At 41.3% G+C, this 25,710-nt stretch overlaps 1 protein-coding gene across 1 annotated transcript in view; it reads right to left on the reverse strand.

The window, feature by feature from the left end:
* Positions 1–22,833, reverse strand: part of Sec61a2 (SEC61 translocon subunit alpha 2) — a 26,350-nt gene extending 3,517 nt beyond the window's left edge. Inside the window, exons 1-10 of the mRNA XM_057788060.1 lie at positions 22,700–22,833; positions 20,933–21,000; positions 18,985–19,050; positions 10,844–10,922; positions 7,903–8,034; positions 7,672–7,781; positions 2,997–3,150; positions 1,972–2,132; positions 1,511–1,708; positions 94–285 (exon numbers count right to left, since the gene is read on the reverse strand). Of these exons, the coding sequence (XP_057644043.1) occupies positions 94–285; positions 1,511–1,708; positions 1,972–2,132; positions 2,997–3,150; positions 7,672–7,781; positions 7,903–8,034; positions 10,844–10,922; positions 18,985–19,050; positions 20,933–21,000; positions 22,700–22,706 (1,167 nt within the window). The 5' untranslated portion in view covers positions 22,707–22,833. The remainder of the gene's footprint in view (positions 1–93; positions 286–1,510; positions 1,709–1,971; positions 2,133–2,996; positions 3,151–7,671; positions 7,782–7,902; positions 8,035–10,843; positions 10,923–18,984; positions 19,051–20,932; positions 21,001–22,699) is intronic.
* Positions 22,834–25,710: the final 2,877 nt, after the last annotated feature.

A 25,710-nucleotide genomic window follows, 5' to 3' on the forward strand; every position in this document is an offset into this window, starting at 1 on the left:
TGAACCCGGGTCCTTTATAAGAGCAGCCAGTGCTCTTACAATGAACCATCTCTCCAGCCCCACAAAAGTATTTTTAACTAGTCATATACTTACATCTTTGGCTGACGAACCAGACACTTCTATCCATGTCTTAGAAAAGAATGCACATGATCCCAACATGAAGATGATATATACAACTACATGGACAGGATCCTCAAATATGGCACCCATGGACTCAGGAGGTGACAGGTAGTAGCAGAGGCCTCCAACAGGGTAAGAACGAGCAGGTCCTCCCCCACTGACATCCTATCAAACAAGAATTAAAACAAACAATGGTCAACCTGACTAGTTGAGAATACTAGGGTTTTTGTTTGTTGCTAAGGATAAACCCAGGGCTTGGAATACCAAGCGCATGCCATAGAATGTATTGCACCATAAACCTTAAGATTTGTCTCTGTTTTGGGATGAAGTCTCACTATGGTGCCCAAAATGACCCCAAACTCTTTTGAGGTGATCTGCTTTAGCTTTCTGCATATTTAAGACTACAACTGTCATGGCCAGAATATACATGTTTGAATTTTTCAAAAATAATTAGTGTTTTAACTTTTTAAAGAGAAACTTTATTGTTCTGTGAGTGTACACGATGCCTGTGGGTGGTGTGTGCTGATATGAGCATGGCACAGTATACATGGAGGTCAAAGGACACGTTTGTGGAACTGGTTTGCTTCTGCCACCCTTTCATGATCTCCAGGTCTATTCTTAGCAAACACCTTTACCTGTTGAGCCATTTCACCAGCTCATGCTGATTTGAAACACAACAGCAAATGAGGCTATATAATTTAAGAAGTTAACCTTGTATCCTTCAGTCCTTCAAAATTATGTACTTTATTTTGTGCAAGACACTTTGTTTTGAATAGATCATTAACAGAAGAGTGGGTTTTAAAAAAATAGATCTATGAAATCTGGAGGAAAGATATACAATCTATAATTAATCTCTGATTATATTTAGAATCTGAAATGGAAAACCATTGCATTTTGAAGTTTTAAGAAAACAATCAAGCCAGGTGGTGGTGGCTCACAACTTTAATACCAGCACTTCAGGAGACAGAGGCTGACGATCTCTGTGAGTTTGAGGCCAGCCTGGCTGACAGAGCAAATTCCAGGACAGCCAGGGCTACATAGAGGCTATACTGAGGCAAGAAGACTGCCAAGTCAGCCTGAGCTATAGCGTGAGACCATGTCAATAAACAACAAAGACTACAAAACAAGTTTTGTGAAAGCAACTATAATTTTTAGCCTAAAAATTTTTAGCCTAAAAAGCTATTCAGATGATGTAAGAAAATGCTTTCCATATAGTAAAACATTCAAAACTACCTGGCAATCTTAGTCTTAGAACATTTGCCAAATTTTCCAAATAACAAAATGATACAGGTAAATAAATTTCAAAATGCTTCAATATCTATCTCAATCAGTTAAAAATACAACTATGAAATATAAATTTTAAATATTTAATAAAAATAAACATACTCACGGCCCACTGTCCTAGTAAGTTTACTAAGAAGTTGCCACTAAATCGAACAGACAGCATCTGGGAAATGACATACAGGTTTGACACTAGGGCAGACTGGAGAATTATGGGAATATTTGATGTGTAGAAGAGCTTGATGGGATAGCTACTGTATTGTCCGCGATACCGGGCCGACTTAATGGGCAAGTCCACACGAAATCCCTAAAAATGAAATCACTAGTAAGAGGAACTGCATATCAAAGATTGCAGAGAGAGGAAAGGGTAGCAGCAGAGAATTGACAAACCAGCAATAAAATTTGTCCCTTCCCCAAAGATCCCTTTTTTCTAGTTCATAGCTAGTATTTTCCACCTTCAAACTAGGGCAAACTGTTCTTGAAAAGCTGATTTATTAGACACCATCCTTTCAAACAGCATTCTTTTTACCAGAAAAAGAGCAATGACATCAGTGAAAAGGTTACACTTACCTGAAAATATATGACAACAGCAAACACGAAAACTGTGGCGATGAGATTCATGAGATTGGGGAGGTTCTGCCGATAGAAGGCTTCCCTCAAGGCTCGGACTTTGTCTGTCCTGGTGGCCAACAAATGAAATAGAGCTATGACTGCACCCTCAAACTCCGTACCTGAGAAATCGAGACAGAAATGAACTGTGGGTGCCTCTTCCAAAGTCGTCTCAAAAGTCTAAACAAATAACTTGAACCTCGAGTCAATTTACCAATTGATGACTCTGTTATACGTATGGCTTTGTGACACGGCCATGCGTGTGGGTTCTAAACATGTTTCTATCATGGAGGCAAATTTCAACATAAATCTGCAATTTTCATTCATAAAAGTTTGCCTCTCCTTTAGGGAAAGGAAGGAAGTGTTTTTAGGGATAATAAAAAGCAGCAGCAAAGCAGAATAAAAATGTCAGAATCAGAGCAGGCATGTTTATCTACCATGCTTGCCTTTAGTTGACTGCACCAAGAATGTTAATAAATTATCAGTATTTTCTTAAGGCTGGGATCAAAGTTAGACATTGACTAGTTAGGACAGAATGACAACTAAAAAGTGCAAAGAGATACAGGGAAAAAAACAGAATGAAATCTTTCAAACCTTAGATGCTAATACAAAGCCAGCTAGAGAGGCAAGGGTAAGAGTGCTCTCAGAGGACGGCCAAATCGTAATCCACTACCTTTCTGTCCTTCCGGTAAAGCTGCAATCGGGGAGGTAAATGACTCTGGCAGCAATGGCTTAAGCAAGGTCAACAAAATTGTAATACAGTTTGCAACCACTGAAACTTTAAACAAGCAGAGGTTAGATGCACTCTTTTGGACTTACTACTGCATACTTCACACATCTCTCTGCTCATTACGTTTTAAACAATTAGCATTCGTGGTCTAGGGTAGCAAACTGGAGTGCCTAGAGGCATGTGCTGCTGCATTACAGACTCATTTTCAGCATACATCCAGCAAAGCTCGTGCAGTTGCAGTCACTGTGCAATGTACCTCTGCCAGTGTTAATGGTAGTGGGACTAAAGGCCTTCCAGACAATGGTTTCACAGATGTTGGTGGCAATAAAGAGGGAAATACCAGACCCCAAGCCGTAACCCTTCTGTAGCAGCTCATCTAACAGCAGCACAATCAAACCAGCAACAAACAACTGTGGGGAAAGAAATGCACGTAAGCAGAAGCAAGAATAAACTCAGGAAGGGGCAGACGAATGGCTAGTTCACAGTTTGTGCATTCCCATTGTCAAACCCAAGCACTGCTCTTCACCGCTGTGCTATCTGCAGCCACTGCCTGCTCTAATCTAGTCGCCGGTCAACCTAAAAATCCAAGGACTAGGACTGCTGCCTCTTTATATAGCAAACGTTTCACCTCAGAGTTATATTTATACCAGCTAGATAGTTTCACTTACAATTTTTAAATTGTGCCCATGGTAGAGGCACTAAATAATAATCACAGCTTAGAATTTGAAAGGAAGAAACATAAAATAGTCCAAATACCTCCATGTATGTAAAAGGCCAAATAAATTACAGAAAAATTAAGAGATTCTTCACTCCCTAACGGATAAGATGAAATTAACACTTTTTACAAAGTAATACATCTTCTATATAATACATATAGAATAAGCCAAAAACTAGAGCACAATTGAGTATAGAAATTGTAATACAAAAATTCATGCTATGCTTATTATGACAAAGATTGCATACAAATTTGAAAAGCTAAGACTTCACTATGTTTTCTAGTTCATCTTTTTTTTTTAATAAAAACATACTAAATTTAGCTTATGGCTATTCCTGGAGAAGATACATCTATAAAAACATGTATCAATAAAACCAAACCACAGTTTCTGTGATATGGCTTCTTTCTGGCTAGAATAATCTTCTGGAGAGGGAAATAAGGCATGAGCCCCAATCTTACTACCTTACACTCTACATCCTCCCCTACAGAAACAAGGAAGTAGTTTTGATTCCTCCCAACTCAAGCAGCCCACCCTCATTACACACCTTACCTACTATCACCTGTCAATGAACACGTCAAGCTGCATTATACCATTTGAGCATGCTTACCTTACACACTGTAGTTGGTTTTTTGTCTTTTCTTAAATGCCACTTCAGTGCTTGTACAAAGCCTAACTTGTCTTTTTAAAGTTTTTAGTTTGACTTTCAAACAACTGGAAAAGGGGCATAACTCTGAAACTCCTGTGAGAGATCACTGTAACCTATCACTGTATGAAAATCAAGTTTGATATTTTGACAAGGTAAGGAAAGTTAGGGCTGGGTTTTATTTATTACCCAATTGTGTCAAAATACCAAGTTGAGTTTTCCCTGTCACAAATCCAGTAACAGTAACCCATCCCCACTGACGGGGAGGGTGCATACTCATAAATCAGTAGTCTTGGCTCTGACAGATAGATGGTCTGTCCAAAGACACAAGAAGTCCTACAATAATGAAGTCCCCTGTGCAGAATAATACACCTAGAATTGTTCATGAATATCCTTGAGAATGAGACTCATATTTTCCCAGGAGGAGTTAGAAAGTATAGATAAATCTAAATGAGGAATCGTTTGTGCCATTTAAGGAACAGAAAAGCTAGTAAACACCATGTGTGCTTGTGGACGAGGAAGAGGAAGCAGAGAATGACAGCAGCATCTCCATGAAGCCCAGGGAGAACAGAACTGTGACCGGTAAACAGGCGAATGCACACTATGACCCTCTGAGTGGGTGTAAAAGTGCACTGGATGTCAAGTGGGGTGTGCATACCCACTCCACTTAGCTTGACAAAACACACTTACCTTTACTATGTGCCATGCACAATGATACTTTCTATTTACTTTTTAATTTCAACCAAGACTCAATTTAGATTTCAAAATCAATTAGTGGAAAGAGCACTATGTGAGCGAAACAAAAACAAAGTGAGAAATACCTTCCATACAGCATGCAAACAGTTTTCAAAAACCTATGTTTCTAGGTGAACACACACTGATCCAATCATAGATCTTCAGTGTAGCCACATATTGTCAGTGTTAGCAATCCCTTGAAAAGACACAAATGGATCACTGCCCACCAGCAATCAAACATGACATTTTTCTTTATACATTAACACTAGAAGAATTCATCACAACACAGATATTTATATACCAGAATTTATGTCAACAAGCTAATACATATTTGCTCATTTCAATCTCAGAAATAATGAGATTTCTCAATGTGCAAAAGAAACATTAAAATAGCCTGAAATGCTGTAAAAGCTACCTCACCTAACCAGGCCAGAGCTGCTAAGCTACATTCCTTGACTCTAAGCCTAACTTTTGGAAGGTGCCAGAGAAATTACACTGGTACAAAATGTTCTGAGGGCTTGATACTAGTTCTGAATGTCTTTTTAAGAAGACAACTCAAGTCTACTTTATGCTAATGGAGTGTCTCTGTGACAATGCAGATTTAGCATTTTTAAGACCCTGAATCAATCCTTAACTCCAAAAGAAAACAAAAATTAAACAAAAAAATCATAAAACTTTATTTGCTGCATAAAGCAAATGTTTTAAAGCAGTGGTTCATACAGAGTGGTGGCAGCACACACCTTTAATCCCAGCACTTGGAAGGCAGAGGCAGGTGGATCCCTGTGAGTTTGAGGCCAGCCTGGTCTACAAAATGCATTCCAGGACAGCCAGGACTACTATTACCTGGAGAAACCCTGTCTCAAAAACAAACAAACAAAAGGACAGGTTCTCAACCTTTCTAATTCTGTGACTCTATAAAATACAGTTCCTTGTGTGGCGACCCCAACCATAAAATTATTTTCATTGTTACTTCATAAATTTAAGTTTGCTACTGTTATGAACTGTAATATAAATACATGATATTCAGGATTTCTGATATTTGACTCCTGCAAAAGGGGCATTCCTCCGCCGTGCCAGGTTGAAAACCACTGCTTTAAAGAAACAAGAACAAGCATGATGTCCTCAGCATATAAAAAACCATAAGCACTGAAGGATACTAAAGCCAGGGTCCAGAGGATTCTTTTTGCCCCATCCTCTACATCTTTTCCTTTTCCAACTCCCAGTGGCTATAATGTCAAGCACATGATTTGTAAATGGAGAAATAAATGAACCATTATGCTCTTAGGACACACATTTTATGCTGGAAAAGAATGCACTAGGTCTCAGCAAGTTACCAAAGACCCAATAATACATTGAAAATCCTGCCCTAGAACACAGACAAAATAGTTATAACCCATTATATTATTATCAGATACCTGACAATCTCTCTGTCCTGAGTCAGGCTCACTGAATACTCTTTCTTATTTGACTTGCTTCCTATATAAGGTTTATTTAACAAAAAAAAGGGGGGGGGGTAAATTATGCACATCTGAGATTGTCATATTTCTCAAATACTGGCATTTGTGATTATTTTAAAAAATATTTTCTGAATTTGATCTTTTGAACTATTAGGGAAAAAATCCTAAATTAATTCTAATTTTATACAATAGATCAAATGAATTTCCAAGGTAACCAGAACCCCAGGAGACATATTTTATTAACAAAACTTTTAAAAAATCTTATGAACATTACATACAATCAAAATTATGTTGGTCTTTAAAATACCCATTTCAGAACTCCATGGAGGGCTGGGATGTCGTTAAACTGGCAGCTGGCTTACTATGCACAAAGCTCTAGGTTTAATCCCTAGTACTCATAAACCAGATAATGGTACAGCAGCTGTATAATGCTAGCACCTGGGACATAGGGCTGGGAGGAACAGAAACTTAATGTCACCTCAGCTACATACTAAGTTTGAGACCCATCCAAGCTATATGACATTGTCTCAAATACCTCCATACAACACTCGTACCTGGGTATACAGATGGTATTTTGCAGGCACTAAAATTATTCAGAGCATCATAGTTCCATATTCCACCAAGAAAGAAAAGAATACTGTTAGAAACCTGGGTAAAGACCTAAAATCTGAGCACTCAAGATGTGGAGGCAAGAGGACTGCAAGTTTGAAGACTGCCAGTTAAACTACGACAAAATATCTTAGTACTACAAATTAGGTATTTCAGACTTAGCTGTTTTTCATCAAGTTTGCTGTTACTGTGCTTTCTCTAGACTAGTATGTTTCATTTCAATGATAACAATTTAATGTTGCACAGGCTTGACTCTAATTGTTGGTTCAAGAATCCTCCGCTGCAGCCTCCCAACTCGAACTAGAGGTTTATATCATAATGCTGGGTTTTCCGAAGTGACTTCAGCCAATAAGGAACTTCATATATCTACTATACCAACAGTGCATAAAGTAACCAACAGCTAGAATGCTAATCCTTGCAGCTATGGCCAAGCAGACTGCCACACAAGCGTGATGAATGCCCACCACTACCACCTGGCTGGCAACAGCAGGAATGCGCTGTTGACTGAGGGAATACATCAGGATTTCAGAGACATCAGAATGTAAATATCAAACAATGACGGAGTGGTGTCCATAATTCTTTAAATGACAGACTCTAAAGCTATGAAAATAAACTTTTTAAAATCAAAACAATGTATTGTGTCACTTCATTTATAATATGTAATTAAATAAAATGACTCAGAAGAAATGATTCTATCATTTACCTACAGAACTGTTAGATAAAAGGGACCAAACTGTTTTTATTAGCATATGAAAACACAGGATTTCTTACCTGTATAATGATAAGGAGGCAGATCCCAGCACCCATTTCTGCAGGGTCCCCGTACATCCCCGTCATGACATACACAATGGCTTGCCCAATGGTAATGATCATACCAAATACTGATAAAAAAGGAGTACATGCTTACAACCAAAGACAAAAACCAACAAAACCAAAGAACTACAGGAAACATCTTTCCCCAAACCATCCTCAAATTTGGAAAATAACTTTATCATTGCTCACGTTTCTGGGCTCCATTGAACAGAGCTCTATCTTTGGGTGTATCTCCAACTTCAATGATTTTCGCTCCAGCTAACAACTGCATGATCAAACCAGATGTTACAATTGGGGAAATACCCAATTCCATCAATGTTCCTGTAAAGGAAGAAAATGAGTAAACAATTTCTATGAATGAATATGTAAAGAAAAGGTCTGGATGAATATCTGAAATTTATCAATACCCCAGAAACATGCATCATAAATGTTGGTGCATTTTATAAATGCTGATTCACTGAAAAAATAATAAACCTTCCAAGAAACAGTGAATGCGTAGACTGTGGGAGCCCACGGATGTGGATTTGTTCCACCTTCACCAAAAGAAGGACAGTTCAGACCTATTCGTGCTCCTTCAAGGTTATGACAGGAGGTTTATCCCAGGGTGTGGTTATTAACAGGATGGTTTGACCTAGGGTGTGGTTACTTGATGCTTTGGGTATTGAGAAGGTGATTACTTTGTTTGTTCCTTGTATTGTGGTAAAGAAGTCTTTTATCTTCCCCCTCCTCTTTGGACTGGGGTATATAAAACCTATAAGAAATAAACACGGGGCAGATTCAGTATTTGCTAGGATGTCCTCCCATCTCTATCTTGTGTCTCTGTCTTTTCTTTATCATCTTTAATTAATTTTTCTACCTGCCATTTCTTTATCTTACACTTCCCTCCAAGCACGGACGAATAGCTAGGCGGAACCTGACTGACGTTGTCACCTGGCCAAGGGATATGGCAACAGTCCAGTGCTATATTCAGCCTTGATAAAAGCAGCCCCTCTCTACAGTGAACAGCGTTTATACAGAGACGTAGGACTAGCCAATGTGCTGAAAACAGTGACTACTAAGTGTTCAGCCTTCATGGGAAGGATCATATTACTACCACCATCCCCATGTTCAGATAACAACTCAGAAAAAGAGGTGGAAAGAATTGAAGACTTGGATGATGGGAGGAAGGCTCTGAAATGCTGTAGGATGTACATGTTATGGCCATGGCACTCATTAGCCCACAGCAGATACAGTTGGCACAAGACGGAGCCACTGAACGTTTGTTCTCCGTGATGTAGCCACTGAGGAACTCAGGTTCCAGGACAGCTCCACACCCTTGCCCTGGTTAAACCCACGAGGTCACAAAGTAACACTAAAAACAAGAGGCCTGTAGAGATGGTTCAGCCGTTAAGAATACTGGCTGCTCTTCCAGGGGACGCCAGTTTAATTTCCAGCAACCAAATGGTAGCTCACAACTATCTATAACTCCAATTCCAGAGGATCTTGTGCTGGTCTCTGTTGTGGGATAATGCTTTTTGCATACTGTAAAGATTTGTCACATGTATTAGTTTAATAAAACACTGATTGGTCAGTAGCCAGGCAGAGAATATGGGCAGGACAACCAGACTAAGAATTCTGGGAAGAGGAAAGCAGAGTCAGTCACCCAGTCAGATGCAGAGAATACCTTACTGAGAAAAGGTACCAAGTCACATGGCTAAACATAGACAAAACTTATGGGTTAATTTAAGTTGTAAGAGCTACTTAATAATAAGTCTAAGCTAAGAGACCAGTTTATAATTAATATAAACCTCTGTGTGTTTCTCTGGGACTGAACAGCTGCAGGACCAGGCAGGACAGACACTTCTTGTCTATAGGCCTCCATGGGCACTAGCTATGCATGTGGTACACAGACATATATCTAAGCAAAACACCCAAAATATAAAAATAAACTAAAGAAAGAAAAAAGAGAGCAAGAGATGAAAATGGGATGGATGGGATAGAACTTGATGGGAAGATAGGGCTAGTAGTGATGGGGGTGGGGTATTAATAAGTGTGACGAGAATATATGAAACGGTTAATGAATTTGAAGGATAGAAAAGGAGAGGGTGGTGCTGGTGAGATGGCTCAATGATTGAAGACTTTGTGGCAAGCCTGGCAACATGAGTTCAATCCCTGCAATCCATGCAAATGTAAAAGGAGAGATCAGCTCCAAAAAGTTTTCTTCTGACTTCCACATGCTCATTGTGACACGTGTAAGCATACAAACACACACACACAATTTTAATAAGTAAATGAACCAATATTACTCCTATAATCTAAAAAACTACCAAAAAAACCTGCCATTTATTCAAAAATATTTCCCACAAACATGCATCACTATTTCTGAAATTCAAGAGGCTTCTGGTCCAGGACATCATCATCTCCCTGATACTGAAAATCATGGGATTTTTTTTGTTTGTTTTGTTTTGTTTTTCGAGACAGGGTTTCTCTGTAGCTTTGGAGCCTATTCTGGAACTAGCTCTTGTAGACCAGGCTGCCTCAATCTCACAGAGATCCGCCTGCCTCTGCCTCCCGAGTGCTGGGATTAAAGGCATGCGCCACCACCACCCAGCCAAATCATGAGATTCTAATATCTTGAGGAAACAGCTCAGTGGGTAAAGAGTTTGTGGCACAAGCTTGAAGTAGAGTTCAGATCTCTAGCACCCACATAAACACCATTTGTAATCCAAATTCTGAGGATATAGACATGGGTTACCTGAAGTAAGTTCTAGAGCACTAGAACTGGCAAGTTCTAGGTTCAAATTGGAGACTCAGTCTCAGTACATAAAGTGAGCTGGACGTGATTGCACATACCTTTAATCCCAGCAATTGGAAGGCAGAGGCAGGAGACTATCTGAGAGTCCCAGACCACCCTATACAGTAGAGAGTGATCGAGGAAGACACTAGTCAACCTTTGACCTTCACTGTGCACACATACATATGTGCACAGACCACATACATTCAAACACACATGCACACACAAAACACATACAATAAACCCACTGTTGTCACTATTACAATAGTGGTTTCTCCTCCTAAGTCATGGGTTTCTGTTCTAGCTCTCCCATACAAAACCACAACTGATGGCAGGATGGAGGTCAGAAGTGCATACCTCTGTTGGATGCAAGAATAACTCTCATCCAGTAGAAGGGATCTGCAGAATCCGATGACATGATCCCAAACAGTGGAATCTGAAACATCATATAAAACGACAAGGACACTCTTAATTTAAAATGCACTTGTTTGGTCTACAATGCATATTAGTTATATCTTGTGATTTCTAATAAACAAGCTTACCTTAAAGTTCTCTAACAAACACCAGAGGTCACTACTTAGTAAATATAGATGCCTGTAAATACAGGAGAATATGCCTAACACTGCGATATATCTAAAAATAGCAAAGAAGATCAATTTTGTTATTTTTCATCACAATTTAAAAAAATACCCCTAACAGATTAGTGTACGTATTTGTCAAGGCATGGAACAACTTCGCAAAACTGAGAGTATCCACCAACTGGAATGAGCATAATCCTGATTTAAGACCCAAGGAGATGTATATAACTGGAATAGTATGCAGCAACTGAAAATAATACCTATGAAATTGTAATATTATAACATAAATACTTTCTCAAGGTAAGAAGAAAATGTCAGTTTTCAATCACACATGATTTTCCCTTCAGGAGAGCATTTGGAAATGGCTACAAACATATTTGACTGTCACAACTTGGTGAGGGAGAACAATATTGATACCTGATGAACAGACATCCATACCCAGGAACAGCCTGTAGCATGATAAAGAAAAACCCAAAGACTGATATTGGAGTTCAACTAAAGGTCAGAAAAGCAAAACAGGCAGCCATTGGTTCTAACCTCTACCTCAGTCTGAAATGGTGATCCTGCCTCCAAGAATCCTCAGAATGAGACTGAGTCTGAGAGCTGTCTCCTCCTGTCTTATAGTCCTCTCTAGTGCAGGGATTAAAGGCATGCATCATTGCCGCCCAGTTTCTATGGCAACTGATATAGCTACTGGGATTAAAGGTGTGTGTCACCACTGCCTGGTCGGTAAGGCTGATCAGTGCGGCTGTTTTACTCGCAGATCTTCAGGCAAGCTTTGTTTCTTAAAACACAAGTGAAATATCACTAAAACGGCCCCCAGCACACAAGATGCCTAAAATTCAGTAGTACCAGTATTAAGATATCCTGGAATAAAAACTAAAATTCAAAATTGCATAGAGTGTAAATGCAAAAATAAGAATACATACAGAAAATAATACTGAAAAACCTTTCCAGTGTTAAAATACTAATAATAACTAAGAGATAAGATTATAATTGATTTTTGTTCCTTATTTTTTTCAGAAATTATCAAATATTCTATCATAAGACATCATTTTCCACCCAGTTGTTTTGACAAGGTCACACCAGCAATTTCAACACTTAAAAGACTGAGGCAGAGGGACTGCTTCAAACAACAGCAGGGGGGTGGAGGAAGAGAAGGAGGAAGAGGAGGAGGAGGAAGTGGAGAAGAAAGAGGAAGAGGAGGAAGAGGAATAGGAAGAAAAGGAGGAGAAGGAGGAGGAGGAAAAGGAAGAGGAGGAAGAAAAGGAGGAGGAGGAGGAAGAAGAGGAAGAGGAGGAGGAGAAAGTGGAGGAGAAGAGGAAGAGGAGGAAGAAGAAAAGGAGGAGGAGGGAGAGGAGGAAGAGGAGAAGAAGGAGGAGAAGGAAGAGAAGGAGAAGAAAGGGACGACAGAGGGAGGAACTAACTTTCAGTTTTTGCCCATGACAGGCCCTTGTTTAGTTTCCTTACCATACTGGGGAGGAACCCAGGGCCTGATACATGCTAAGCAAGCCCTTCCCCACTGGGCAATACCTTCATGCCAATACACACATAAGACAAAGCAGTTAGTGCAAGCTCCTTTTCAAACATGATACATTTCTTTCTCAAAAATGCAGATTCAGGCACAAAGAAAATTACATTGCTAATTTCAAAACTCTATAGCGACTGAGGAGATAGCTAAGTTAAGAGTGCTGTCCACACAGCATGAGGACCTGAATTAAGGTCCCCAGTGCCAAAGGAAAAGAACCGTGTGCCAGTGCATGTCTGTAACCACAAGACATGAAGGGACAGAACAAGAGGATGCCTGTGGCCTGTTGACCAGGCTGTCTAGCTAAGCAGGAAGCCACAGACCTCTATAACTACACACACACACACACACACACACACACAGAGGAAAAAAACTGTAATTTTTTTTTTTTTTTTTTTTTTTTTGGTTTTTCGAGACAGGGTTTCTCTGTGGTTTTGGAGCCTGTCCTGGAACTAGCTCTTGTAGACCAGGCTGGTCTCCAACTCATAGAGATCCGCCTGCCTCTGCCTCCCAAATGCTGGGATTAAAGGCATGCGCCACCACCGCCCGGCTGTAAGACAATTTTAAAAGTTCCAAAATACCCTCAAGAAATTTTAAATAACTGAATCTCTGGAATATTTGAACTATTATTAAGTTACGTGACAGAAACGGTAACTCCGAAGGCACGACTAGTTTGTGCATACCCTGTATCTGTGAGAAGTGAATAAGGAAGTCACTGTGCAGTAACCCACTAGCACTACAGGGACAGCTCCTATCTACGGTCCCTGAACAGAACCTCTATACTTCTCTGGTGCTGTCAGATTAAGTCCTTAAATGTCCAAATAAATCACTAAATTTATTTTCTGTAAAGTCTTTCTTTTAGCAAATCCAGCAAAATATTAATATAATACAGCACTGCGGAAAACCCAAATACTCCCTGTCCTAATGGAAACCTGAACTAACTGTATGGAGATATGGAAAATGAGCATTAGAAGTCACCTAGAGCAGTGGAAAATCAAAGCTAAAGAAGGAATGTCTGGGATGAGACTTCAAGTTGCAGGCGTGGAATATGGCTTGGTATTTGCCTAGCATGCTCAAGGGTCAGGGTTCACCTCAGTGCTGAAAGTGAACAAGATAGCAAGTTGCAGTCACATTACAGATTTCCCCCTCTGGTGCATAATAAAATATAAACATAGGAAAGAATAAAGGCTAATCCAAATTTTAAAAAACTACAGGAAAAGGAAAAATCTCCAAAGCAACTATGATGTTAGCTTGACTGTTAACTTGGTAGGATTTAGAATCACCTAAGAAACAAGCTCGAATATATCCACAAAAGTATTTTCAGAGACATTTAACCGAGGAGGGAAGAGCTTTCATAAAAGTGGGAGAACCACCCCATGTGTTGGGTCAACAGGTCAAGCAAGCTGAGCATCAGCATTCATCTCTCTCTGCTTCCTGACAGCAGACACGATGTGACCAGCCACCCTATGCTCCTGTCACACCTTTCTGCCACTGTGGACTGAACCCTCAAGCTATGAGTCACATGAAACCATCTCTTAAGTTGCTCCTGCCAGGTGTTTGTCACAGTGGTAAGGAAAGTGGCTAATACAGCCGCTAAACAAGAAAAAAGCGATAGATCTGAAGCACCAACAGCCATGGTGCAGGGCACAGAAGATCAGTAGACAGCTGCCTATCTATTACCATGTAAAGCTAACAATTCCCAGAATGCCCACCAACATTTCAAATGTGGAGAAAAGGAAACTAGAGATACCTTTATTCTTTGTTTTCATTAAGAGGAAAGAGAAACAGCAGCTGAGAAGAAAGAGAAGGAAGTTGAGCAAGGAGGGTGAGTGGCTAGGATGAAACTGAAGATTATGGGGCTACGCTAAATTTGAGAATTGAGGAGTGGCCTGAGCCTAGAATGAATTATAGACCTCTATATTGGGAAGCTCTCAAGACAGCCAAAAAAAAAAAAAAAAAATCAAAGCAGAGCCCTGGAAGCATCTAATGTAATGATCTCAGCTTATCTCACCTCCCACCATTCCCTCAAGTTAGAGAAAACTGGCTGGAACTTGTTTTATGTTCAGTTGAAATCACCCACACTGGGCAGATCTGCCCAAACGTGAGAAAGACAAAAAGCAACCACATAGCAACTATATAAAAACAAGGAACTAAGGTAACACAAAGGCATAAATGGGCCAAAGCAGGAGGCATTACTAAGAAATAGTATTGGTTTTTTAATAAGAAGTGTTGTGTGTGTGGAGGGGGTATTTTTATGATGAGATACTGAATAGGGGGCTTATATAAGCTAGGCAAGCATCCTAAGGAATCAGGAAGGTAGGAAGTGTTTTGTTTTGTTATCATTTTAACATTAAAGATAGGGTCTCTCTAAGCTGTACAGGTTGGCTTTCAACTTGAGACTCTCCTTGCCTTAGTCTTCAGAGTAGCTAAGATAACAGGCCAATGATACTAGACATGGAGATCTTTCTTCTATTTATGTTTCCTTTTTGGGATCTGGGTAATGATTTAAATCCCAACATTTCACTATCTGAACTTTCACAGGTTAAAGTTTGCTGACCACTATATTAGAAGATTCCGTATTTTTAGGATGGTAATTCTCATAAATCGACCTAAAAAGTCAAAGCAGGAAATATATATACATATCTCATATTCAATGAACTTTCTTACAAAAATACACATAATGATTCTAGATGTTTCTATAAAAATATAAAGGACCGGGCTGGAGAGATGGCTCAGCGGTTAAGAGCATTGCCTGCTCTTCCAAAGGTCCTGAGTTCAATTCCCAGCAACCACATGGTGGCTCACAACCATCTGTAATGAAGTCTGGTGCCCTCTTCTGGCCTTCAGGCATACACGCAGAAAGAATATTATATACATAATAAATAAATAAATATTTAAAAAAAAATATATATATATATAAAGGACCTAGAGTTGGTCCTTCTCAATAAAGAACAAAGCAGCAGAACTTTTCCTAACTGATCAATGTAAGAAAGTGATGTCAGATTCCAGATGCTGCTCAGAACAATATATATCCAGTAGCTTTTCCCTGTCATGGATACCAACAGGCATCCTACTGAGACATTTGGGTCCCTAGCTAAGAGACTTCCAGGTGCCAGCATCTCTCTAGCTTGAGAAGTAAGATTAGATCAAAGTGAGCACTCATGGCCACACATCTTGCTCCTTACCCTCTTCCCTGCCTCCTGCTTGGAAATGAAAGAGCCTGATTATAGGCTCATGCTGTGATTCTCAGACACACATAAGAAGAGACCCACACTTCAGCCATGTGGGATGATTCCTTTCTTCAGAAACAGCCCCCCCCCCCCGCCACGCTGTCATTGATGCTGGAACCTCAACTCTCCTCACAGCCCCCACTGTGCTATTGCCTCTCTTTCTATCCATCTACGGCATTAATAACTCATATTGCCTGTGTTAGTAAGGGTGTCTATTGCTGTGAAGAAAAACACCATGCCCAAAATCAACTTAGGGGCAGAAAGAGCTTATTTCATCATCCGGAAAAGTGAGAGCAAGAACTCAAGACAGGAAACGAAGCAGAGGCTTTGGAGGACTGATGATTATTGGCTTGTTCTGTTTTCTTATGCCATCCAGGACCATCTGCCTCAGGGTGCACCTGTAAGACTTTAAGACAATCCTGAAGCCATTTTTGACAATTCTGAATCCTCTCAGCCTCTGTGCCATAGTGCTTCCCCTCCTCCCCTGGGAACCAAGGACCAACAGCTACACTCACACGTACTCAGTTCCTGAACAATTACCCATATACGTATGTTTTGATTCGGTCGTCTGGGAAACGGGGTCAAAATGACCTCTTACCTCACCTGATCTGGCAACAGCTCTCCAGTCAATTATTGGTATTAGCCCTTTCGAATAAGCCAACCAAAATAGTCAAAGAACAACCCCCCTTGCTTCTGTGGCCCCTTTAAAAATAGACTGTACCAGCTATTCGGGGTCCCTCGGCTTCCCAAATGCTGGGGGACGCTGTCATGACAGAATTAATAAAATCCTCATGCTTTTACATCAGCTGTGGTGTGTGAGATGCGTCTCTGGGGGGCGACTCCTCCTCGGTGTTTGGACGCTAGAGTCCAACACACCAACCACAATGTTCTGGGCACTCCCACATCAACCATTAATCAAGAAAATGCAAAGGGCATAGTGACACACAACTTTAATACCAGCACTCAGGAGGCAGAAGCAGGCAGATCTCTGTGAATACTTGGTCAGCCTGGTCTATATAATGAATTCCAGCCACATACATAGTGAGACCTCTTTCAAGAACAATAGTATTGATGTTGGGCAGTGGTGGAGCACACCTTTAATCCCAGCACTCAGGGGAGCAGAGAAAGGTGGGTTCAAGGCCAACCTGGTCTACAGAGCAAGTTCCAGGACAGTCAAGATTACACAGAGAAACCCTGTCTTGAAAAAACAGAAACAAAGCAAAAAGGATACTTTACCAAATATGCATCTCACACACACAAAAAAAATTGCTCACTATCATTAACCAAGGAAATTTAAACTAAAATTGCACCTATGAGGACAGCTACTATTCCTAATAGATGAGCTAGTTGAAAATAAACAAAACCTTAGCATAAGACACATGGGCATCTCACCTGGAGGTTCACAGGTAAAGAACACTGAACACAGTTACCATGCAGACCAGCAATACGATCCTAGTCATGCACTACTGGGGAGGAGAAACTCTTGTACAAAAGTGTTCACAATAACCTGTTTCAGCAAAAAGCTGCACACGAGCCGAATGTCAACAAATAAGTGAATGCACTGTGATATATTCACGTACAGAAATAAAAACTGCTGACATGAATAAATCTCAAAAATATTATAAAGTCAGAGTCTAGACACCCTGACTACATAAATTCTAGAAAAGACCAATTATAGCAAAGAAGAGCAGATCAGGTCTTGCCTAGGACTGGGGGTAAGATGAACAGTGAATGAAGAGTTACAAGGATCTTCTGAGGGTAACAAAAATGTTCTGGACTCACTTATGTAATAGACGCTTGGGTGTACACATCTGCCAATATTCTTTAGAATGTAGAGTTAAAACTGTTACTTTGTACATATACCTCTCTAAAGTTAATTGTTTTTTAAGTGGGGGGGACAACTTCAAAGATGTCAAATGCATATGGGAGAAATAAAAGTGCCTGCTTTTTTCTTTGAACTTTCTGTGTGTGCGTGTTTTTTAACTATTCTCTCCTGCCCGCTCCCCAGAAAAAAATTAAATCAGGTTCAGCAATAAAAGTTCTTTAATAAACCGATTTTTTTTTTTCTGGTTTTTCGAGACAGGGTTTCTCTGTGGCTTTGGAGCCTGTCCTGGAACTAGCTCTGTAGACCAGGCTGGTCTCGAACTCACAGAGATCCGCCTGCCTCTGCCTCCCAAGTGCTGGGATTAAAGGCGTGCGCCACCACCGCCCGGCCAATAAACCAATCTTTCATTCAACACACATGGAGCAGCAAGATGGCTCAGCAGGTTAAGGCACCTACAACCAAGCATGCCCACCTGAATTCAATTCCTAGAACCTACAGGGTGAAAGGAGAGAACCAACTCCCACAACTGTCCTCTACACACACATGCCACGGTGTGAAGCGTGTATGCATTCAGATACACACACACACACACGTAAATATTAAAAGAAAAAAGCTAGGCAGCCATGGCACATGCCTTTACTCCCAGCACTTGGGAAGCAAAAGCAGGCTGATCTTTGAGTTCAAGCCAGTCTGGTTTACAGATCCGAGTTCCAGATTAACCAAGGCTACACAGAGAAACCCTGTTGTTGAGGGGAGTAGGGAAGGAAGGCAGATCTCTGTGAGTTTGAGGCCAGTCTGGTCTACAAAGCAAGTTCCAGAACAGCTTTGAAACACTGTAGAAAGAGAAAAACCGGTCTGAAAAAAAAAAAAAAAAAAAAAAAAAAAAAACCAAAAAACAAACTAATAATAATGCTCAGCGTAAAACGTGACTCGGTCCCTCAGTCACACAGCACTTGCCTTGCATGTCCACGGCCCTGGGTGTGATTCCCAGATCACAAAGAAATAAAAGCAGCAGAACTCAGAGCCAAAGAGATGGCTCAAAAACTAGGAGTCCTTGCTGCTTTCCAGAAGACACTATTTCAGTTCTCAGAACTGACACTGGATAGCCCACAACTAACTGTAACACCACCTGTACGAGATCTGACACCCAATTCTGGCTTCCATGGGCAACTGTACACACGTGACACACACACAAAAAAAAAACACAAATAAAAATAAATCTTACCAAAAAAGCATCACTCAATGTATTTCAGTATATTATTTTATCATTTTTCTAATTCTTACTAATCAAGACCTTAAAATAATACAGACATGTATTCAATAATTTTGTTACATACCTGACAGCATACTAAGAAAATGAAGAGTGTTATAGCTGTCCATAGTACCTTCTCTCTAAATTGAATCTGTACAACAGAAGTACAAAGAATGATCAATCAAAACCAAGAAAAACCAAACTCAAAGCAAAATTCCACATTAAGGATGATTACCATTCCCCATTAGGCATGCTCCTATTATTTACATACCCTAGCTTGTTCCAGCTAAAATAAACAACCAAGCAACTCAAACCTAACTCTCTTCTTTACCAAAAGAAAGTTATTATTTGTAAGTATTCTGTGTTATTTACATATTCTAGATATTAACCCTCAGTCGGTTGTACAGCCATGGAAGAATAAGAATCTTCTCTCATTCCGTATGTGCTTTGCCTGCCTTTTCCTTTGCTGTGCAGAAACTTTTAATTTCATGAAAATTCCATTTGTCTGCTGTTGGCATTATCTTCTGAGTTCCATCCAGAAAGTCTCTACATACACCTGTATCTTAAGGTGCTTTCTCTTTCTCACTGTTCAGGGCTCCAGGTGCTACATTATGATTTTCTGAACCACCTAGCGATGACGAAATTTGAAGATTTGACTATAGTTTGTAATAGTTAAGTCTGTATCTCCAACTAGCTCCCATGTGTTGCCACAAAAAAGATAATTTAAATATAAACATGCTTCATGATCGCCAGCTGGTGGTAGCGTACGGCTTTAATCCCAGCACTCAGAAGGCACACACAGGTGGATCTCTATAAATTCAAGGCCAACCTGGTCTAGAGAGTGAGTCCCAGGACAGCCAGAACTAAGACTACACAGAGAAACCCTGTCTCAAAAAGCAAACCAAACAAACAAAAATGATGCGTCATGTACACTGTACAGGGAAAAGTAGAGAAGATCTAATACACGTTTCAGGCAGAAAGGGAATTGCATGAAACACTGAACAATTTTACACAGGAATTGTAGGATATTCATAAACTATCAAAAGTTATATTTTGTATGCCTAAAGTAAAACTGAGTAGCCATCTCTACCACCTCAAATCATTAAAAATTAAAAGCGCTTCTAAATAAAACAGTAAATCCAACAAAAGTTTTATCAATCTTTAGGTCCCTATTTTGTTATTAATTTCCTAAGAACTAAAAGTAGGGAAGAGGGTAGTCTGATAACTGAAAAACTTGAAATTAATGTTTTTTTTTCTGGAACTTTAATATGTCAGTTCCAAATACATTCAATGACTGAATAATGTAATTTAGTTATGATACCTTCTAAACATATTCCTGCTATTTCTTTCCAAACAAGAAATCAAAATATGAGATTATACAATTACAATTTATTATGCAAACTCACCAAACCTACCCAGCAGACCATATCATTAGCTAGCAATATATACATCCTACAGTGAAGAAATTATAAAGTTCCAACATGGCCAGGAGAAAACCATATCTTAACTAACACACAGGCCAAGAAGCACTTGGGCTGGAAACATTATAACTTAGAGTAACATTTTTGATAGAACGAGAATCCTAGTCTTAAAAAAGGTCTATAACAGTGCCAGACAGACAGTTGTAGTGATTTGAATGAGAACAGCCCTGTAGGCTCATATATTTGAAAGCTTAATCCCTAGTTGGCAGAACTGTTTTGGAAAGGATTAGGGGCCTTGTTGGAGGTGTGTCACTGGAGGTGGGGTTTGAGGTTTTAAAACTCCATGCTAGGGCCAATCCTCCCTCCAGCCTCTTTCCTGAGATCCCCTGGTGAGAGAAAAACTACAGCACACTAGTGAACAGGTACGTATGCATATATAAGAGAGAATAAATATAACTGAAAAAACTAGAAGAGGTCTATAGTTGTTTGCAAGATGAGGAAACATTTTTGTACTTACAACAGAAATGAGTCGGGTAAGCAAAGGAACCTTGGTGGTGTGGCAGAATAATTCACCCTGCTACTCGCTGTGTTATATTAAAGTATCATACTTACTTTCCTTTCAGGCTTCTGAATTTCTGGTAGAACTGCACAGAAAGGTTTGATAACTTCTAAAAACTTGACTGTAAAAGAAAATTATCAAGTTTAAAAATGTATCTGTGAACGGTTTGGAAAAAAAATTCTTTAACAGCTGTTTATCCCATCCACCCAAATTAAATAATCATGATGTTCTCAAGTTCAAAGGAGCAGGCCTGCAATAGATAAAACCACCCAAATGGCTAGGAGGTAAATAATGAAGGAAAGTGAATAATGAACCATGACTTTGCTTCTTCGTGCTTAAACCCAATCTTGTATTTACACAGAAGGGGAACCTTCAGATCGCCACTATGAAAGCTACACAAACGCGGTGTATACAGGGCTTCCACTAATAGGTGGTAGAAAAGAGGGAGCCTCTCCCAGGGACGGTGGAGTAGGAACTGAGCTTACGAGCTTAACGGAAGTACTGACCGAAACAGCTTAGAGAGGGCAACATTCACTAGGCAGGAAAAAATCAGGATCATGTCCTACAGGCAACTTTTTAAAGTCTACCAAGTCTAATTCATTTCCGTTAGCCACATTTCACAGCTTGGTAACCATATCAAAGTAACCATATCAAAGTACTTACAAGAAGCAGCTCAGAGAATGGCAATTACATTTCATTAGAAAGTACTGCATTCCCAAGCTATTTCTGAAGCAAAATGAAGTAAGATAAACCAAGGTTTAGGGATAGACACTAATCTCCTAAGTCCCACTGGACTCAAAGGTGGAAGTCACTGATGTCGCTTAGAATTTATAATTGTCATGTTTGCTATTTAAGTATAAGTTTGGACTACTATAAAGTAAATCCAAATTTAAAAAAAAAAGAAAAAAAAACTAAGGGTCACATCAAGAAACGCTATTCCTTTTCCTTCCCAAGCGACTCTCTGGGATTTCTTGGCATTTTATGATTTACTGTAACTGGGGTTCAGGTTTAAACAATGCTGTTGTGTGTAGCCATGTATTGCCTATCCTGAGAATTGCATTTGTCATTCGTAATTCACGGCCAAGGGTCTCTTCTGTTTCCTTTCCAAATATCTACCAGCTGGCCAATTGGGTGCATCGCTTGGACCTGCAGTTAGGTATGCCTTCATACACAAACATGTGAACTGCTAGGTTAAGTATCTGTGTGAATACACATGAGGACGAATGTTTGGGGCAGGGCCCTCGAAGGACCCCCATTATACGAGGTCTCGTCCCTATCGCGCGCACCAACTTACAGTTTTCAATGAACACCACAGAATGACAGGATGAATATTTCAAGGAAAATGCTGAGCTACCGATCACACACCTTTCCTCCCCTAAAACACTTGCTATGAATCACATTTTTTTAAAAAATTGAGGGAGACTTATTCATCTCAGCACGCCAAGGAAGCGTGATTCAGGAATAAAAAAAAAATCCTAAAATCCAGAAAAATCCCAAGTGGTCCAAGCTAAGGAGAGTGTCCTAACTCCCCGCCCCCCAGCCAATGGCTTCCTCGCGCCATCCACGCGCCATCCACGCGCCATCCAGGCCGCCTAAGGGGCGCAAACCAGGACCTCCGGGTCCCCGTGACCCGCCGGGCAAGGCCTCGCTGACCAGAGACGCCTTGGCGGAGGCCCCCAGCTAGAGTCGTCCGCGGCGACCACGACGAGGCCTGCGCATCCTCGGCCCCCCTGACGACCCTAAGGGGAAAGCGGCTCCACTGCTCATAGCTCGGAAGGACCCGCGACCCTTGTGGTTCCCGCTCTGGCCATCATACTCACTGCCCATGGCGGCGGCTCAGGACACCCGGCGAGGACCCGCGGCCTCGCAGCTGCTTTTCCTCCCTTCCTCACGACTCTGGCCTAGGAGACCGAGGCTAGGGACACGTTCCGGCCGTCCCCACACAAGCTCCGCCCACGAGTCATGTGACACGCGCTCTCAGCTCCTCCCGGACCCCGCCCCCGGACCTGGCCCCAGCCGTTGGACGACGGCCACCGCGTTGCCATGGTCACCGTTGGCGCGGCGGCAGGGGCGGGGCGGGGCTGGACTCCAGGAGGCGGGGCCGATCTGCCATAGTGGGCGTGTCTTGGTTGCCCTACCCAGTTCCATGGCCTCCCAGAGGCCTTGGGGGACCCAGAGTTTCCCTTCTCAGAGTTGGTTTCCCAGATTAGGTTTCCTAGTCCAGGCATCCTGCTGGTCCCCTGAGGCCGGGGGTTGAGCTGCCAGAACCAATCTTTTCTTTCGGCCCCATCTTAACTGTAACTTCTAAGAGATTTGTAAAAATTGGTGACACACTTATGCATTCAATAGCCTACAAAAAGTACTCTCCAGTTTACTATCATGTGCCTACTCACCCCACCCCACCCCCCACCCCCGCCACCGCAAGTACAGACATCAAGGTTTTATGACTCCTGTGATTTATGACTCCTGTGATCGAGGGGTTCGTGGAAGTCAGTTCTTTGACCCCTCTGGTGGTTCCTGCCTCTCTAATTTTTGCTTTCTTGGACAGCATGTGGTAAAAAATACACAAACACACAGAGTGTTAGAAATCAGCAAGCCCTACATTTAATCCTCATGAATGCCTTTGGGCCATCAACCTAGATGGCTACTTTGACAAAATATGGATAACAGCAGCCACCTCATGTGGGTATGGTATAGAAATTAAATTGAGACACTAGACACAAGAAGGCCATCAAATTAATTTTCCGTACTCAAACTTTAAGCCACTCCCCGAAATCAAGTATCTGTTCTAAAGTCTGCTGCAGCAAGTTGAGTCGCAGGTACATCCTATGCTCAGTCATCATCAAATCCAAAGATGCGCTCGCCTGTTCAGATCTATAGCCAAGAAGAAAACAAGATAGCATCTGCAGTGGGCGCGGGGACTGTTAGAGTTGTCTTGCAGGGACCTGCAAGGGTTTTCCCACTTCTTGTGGCCAGCTGGGAAAACTCAGGGGCTCTCTCACTCAGATCTGGCCATCAGTGCTTACTGTGAGCATGGACACATCCATTTGGTCCCCCAGTGTGTACTGGGCCTCCTCACAACATTGTAGCTTAGCGCCAAGAAATGCCACTGGCAAAGAGTCTCATTTTTTGCAGTGTGTAGAGGCAGCCAGGAAGGTCTGCTCAAGTTCTGAGAGAAGAGAGAAAAGGCAGCATCTCTAGGGGCGGGCACGACGAAGCTGGAAGATCTTGAGTAATCTCCCATCCTTTGAACTCACCCTTATTTCATCCTGCTTTGTCAGCCATTATTTTTATTCCCCCCACCCCTACCTCTGTTCCTCCTCCCCCTTTTCTTTTCTTTTTTTTTTTTTTTTTTTTTTGGTTTTTCGAGACAGGGTTTCTCTGTGGTTTTGGAGCCTGTCCTGGAACTAGCTCTTGTAGACCAGGCTGGTCTCGAACTCACAGAGATCCACCTGCCTCTGCCTCCCAAGTGCTGGGATTAAAGGCGTGCGCCACCACCACCCGGCCTCCCCCTTTTCTTGAGACAAGAATCTCTTGTACCCCAGGAATAGGTTGATTCCACAGATTAACTTGAATAAAGCCTCCGCTATTCGGTCTTTCTGGACTTTCTACATGCTACCCAGAACTTCTTGACTGATATGCTACCTACTCTATGTCTAGCAGGAATACCGTTCTACCTTTAGTCTTCAAATTGTTTTAGCAGGAAATCTCTCGGGTTGGAGATATGGCTCCACTGTAAAGAGCACTGACTGCTCTTGCATAGGACTTGGGCTCAGTTCTGTGTTGGTTAGCTTTACGTCAACTTGACACTGGCTAGAGTCATTTGAGAAGAAAGCTCAAGTGAGAAAATGATCTATAAGATTAGCCTGAGGGTAAGCCTGTCCGGCATTTTCTACGCTGATGAGTGAGTGATGTGGGAGGCTACAGCTCACAGAGGGTAGTGCCACAACTGGTCCTGGGTACTATAAGATAGCAGGCTGAAAAGAAAACCAGCCTACAAACCACAATCCCAGAGAACTTAGACAACAATGCGGACACTAAGAGATACTTACATAGATATAATCTACATGGGAAGTAGAAAGTAGAAAAAGACAAGATCTCCTGAGTAAATTGGGAGCATGGGGACCTTGGGAGATGATTGGAGGGAAGGAGGGGAGAGTCAGGGAGAGGAGCAGAGAAAAATGTAACTCTCAATAAATATCAATAAAAAATGTATATAAAAAAAAGACAGCAGGCTGAGAAAACCATGAGAACAAAGCTATTGAGAAGCATTCCTCCTCAAAGAGACCAGAAAGACTTCATCCAGCAACTGATGGGAGCAGCTGCAGAGTCATACAGGCAAACAGTAGGAGTCCTGCAGGGGAGAAGGAAGGATTGGAGGAACTAGAGCAGTCAGAGACACCAAGAGAACACAGCCCACAGAATCAATTGAGCGGGACTCAAGGGGTCTCACAGAGATCAGAGAGCCTGCAAGGGGTCTGATCTAGGTTCTGTACATATGTTATGTCTGATGAGCTTAGTGTTCTTGTGGGATTCCTAACAGTATGAGTGGGGGTGGTCACTGACTCTTTTGCCTAATTATGAGCCCCTTTTCCTCCTGCTGGGTTGTCTCATCCAGCCTAGATATGTGTCTGGTCTTATAGCAGCATATTATGTCACGTCTGGTGGCTGACCCTGGAAGGCCTGCTCTTTTCTGAGGTGAGACTGGAGGGAAGATGGATCAGGGGGAGAGAGGACGTGGGAAACAGTGAGGGGAGGAGGGGAAGGGAAACTGTGGTCAAGATAGGATATATGAGAGACCAAAAAAAAAAAAAATCCTCCAGGACTTCTG

This window comes from Chionomys nivalis, chromosome 13 (assembly GCF_950005125.1).
Source record: "Chionomys nivalis chromosome 13, mChiNiv1.1, whole genome shotgun sequence".
Taxonomy (NCBI): domain Eukaryota; kingdom Metazoa; phylum Chordata; class Mammalia; order Rodentia; family Cricetidae; genus Chionomys; species Chionomys nivalis.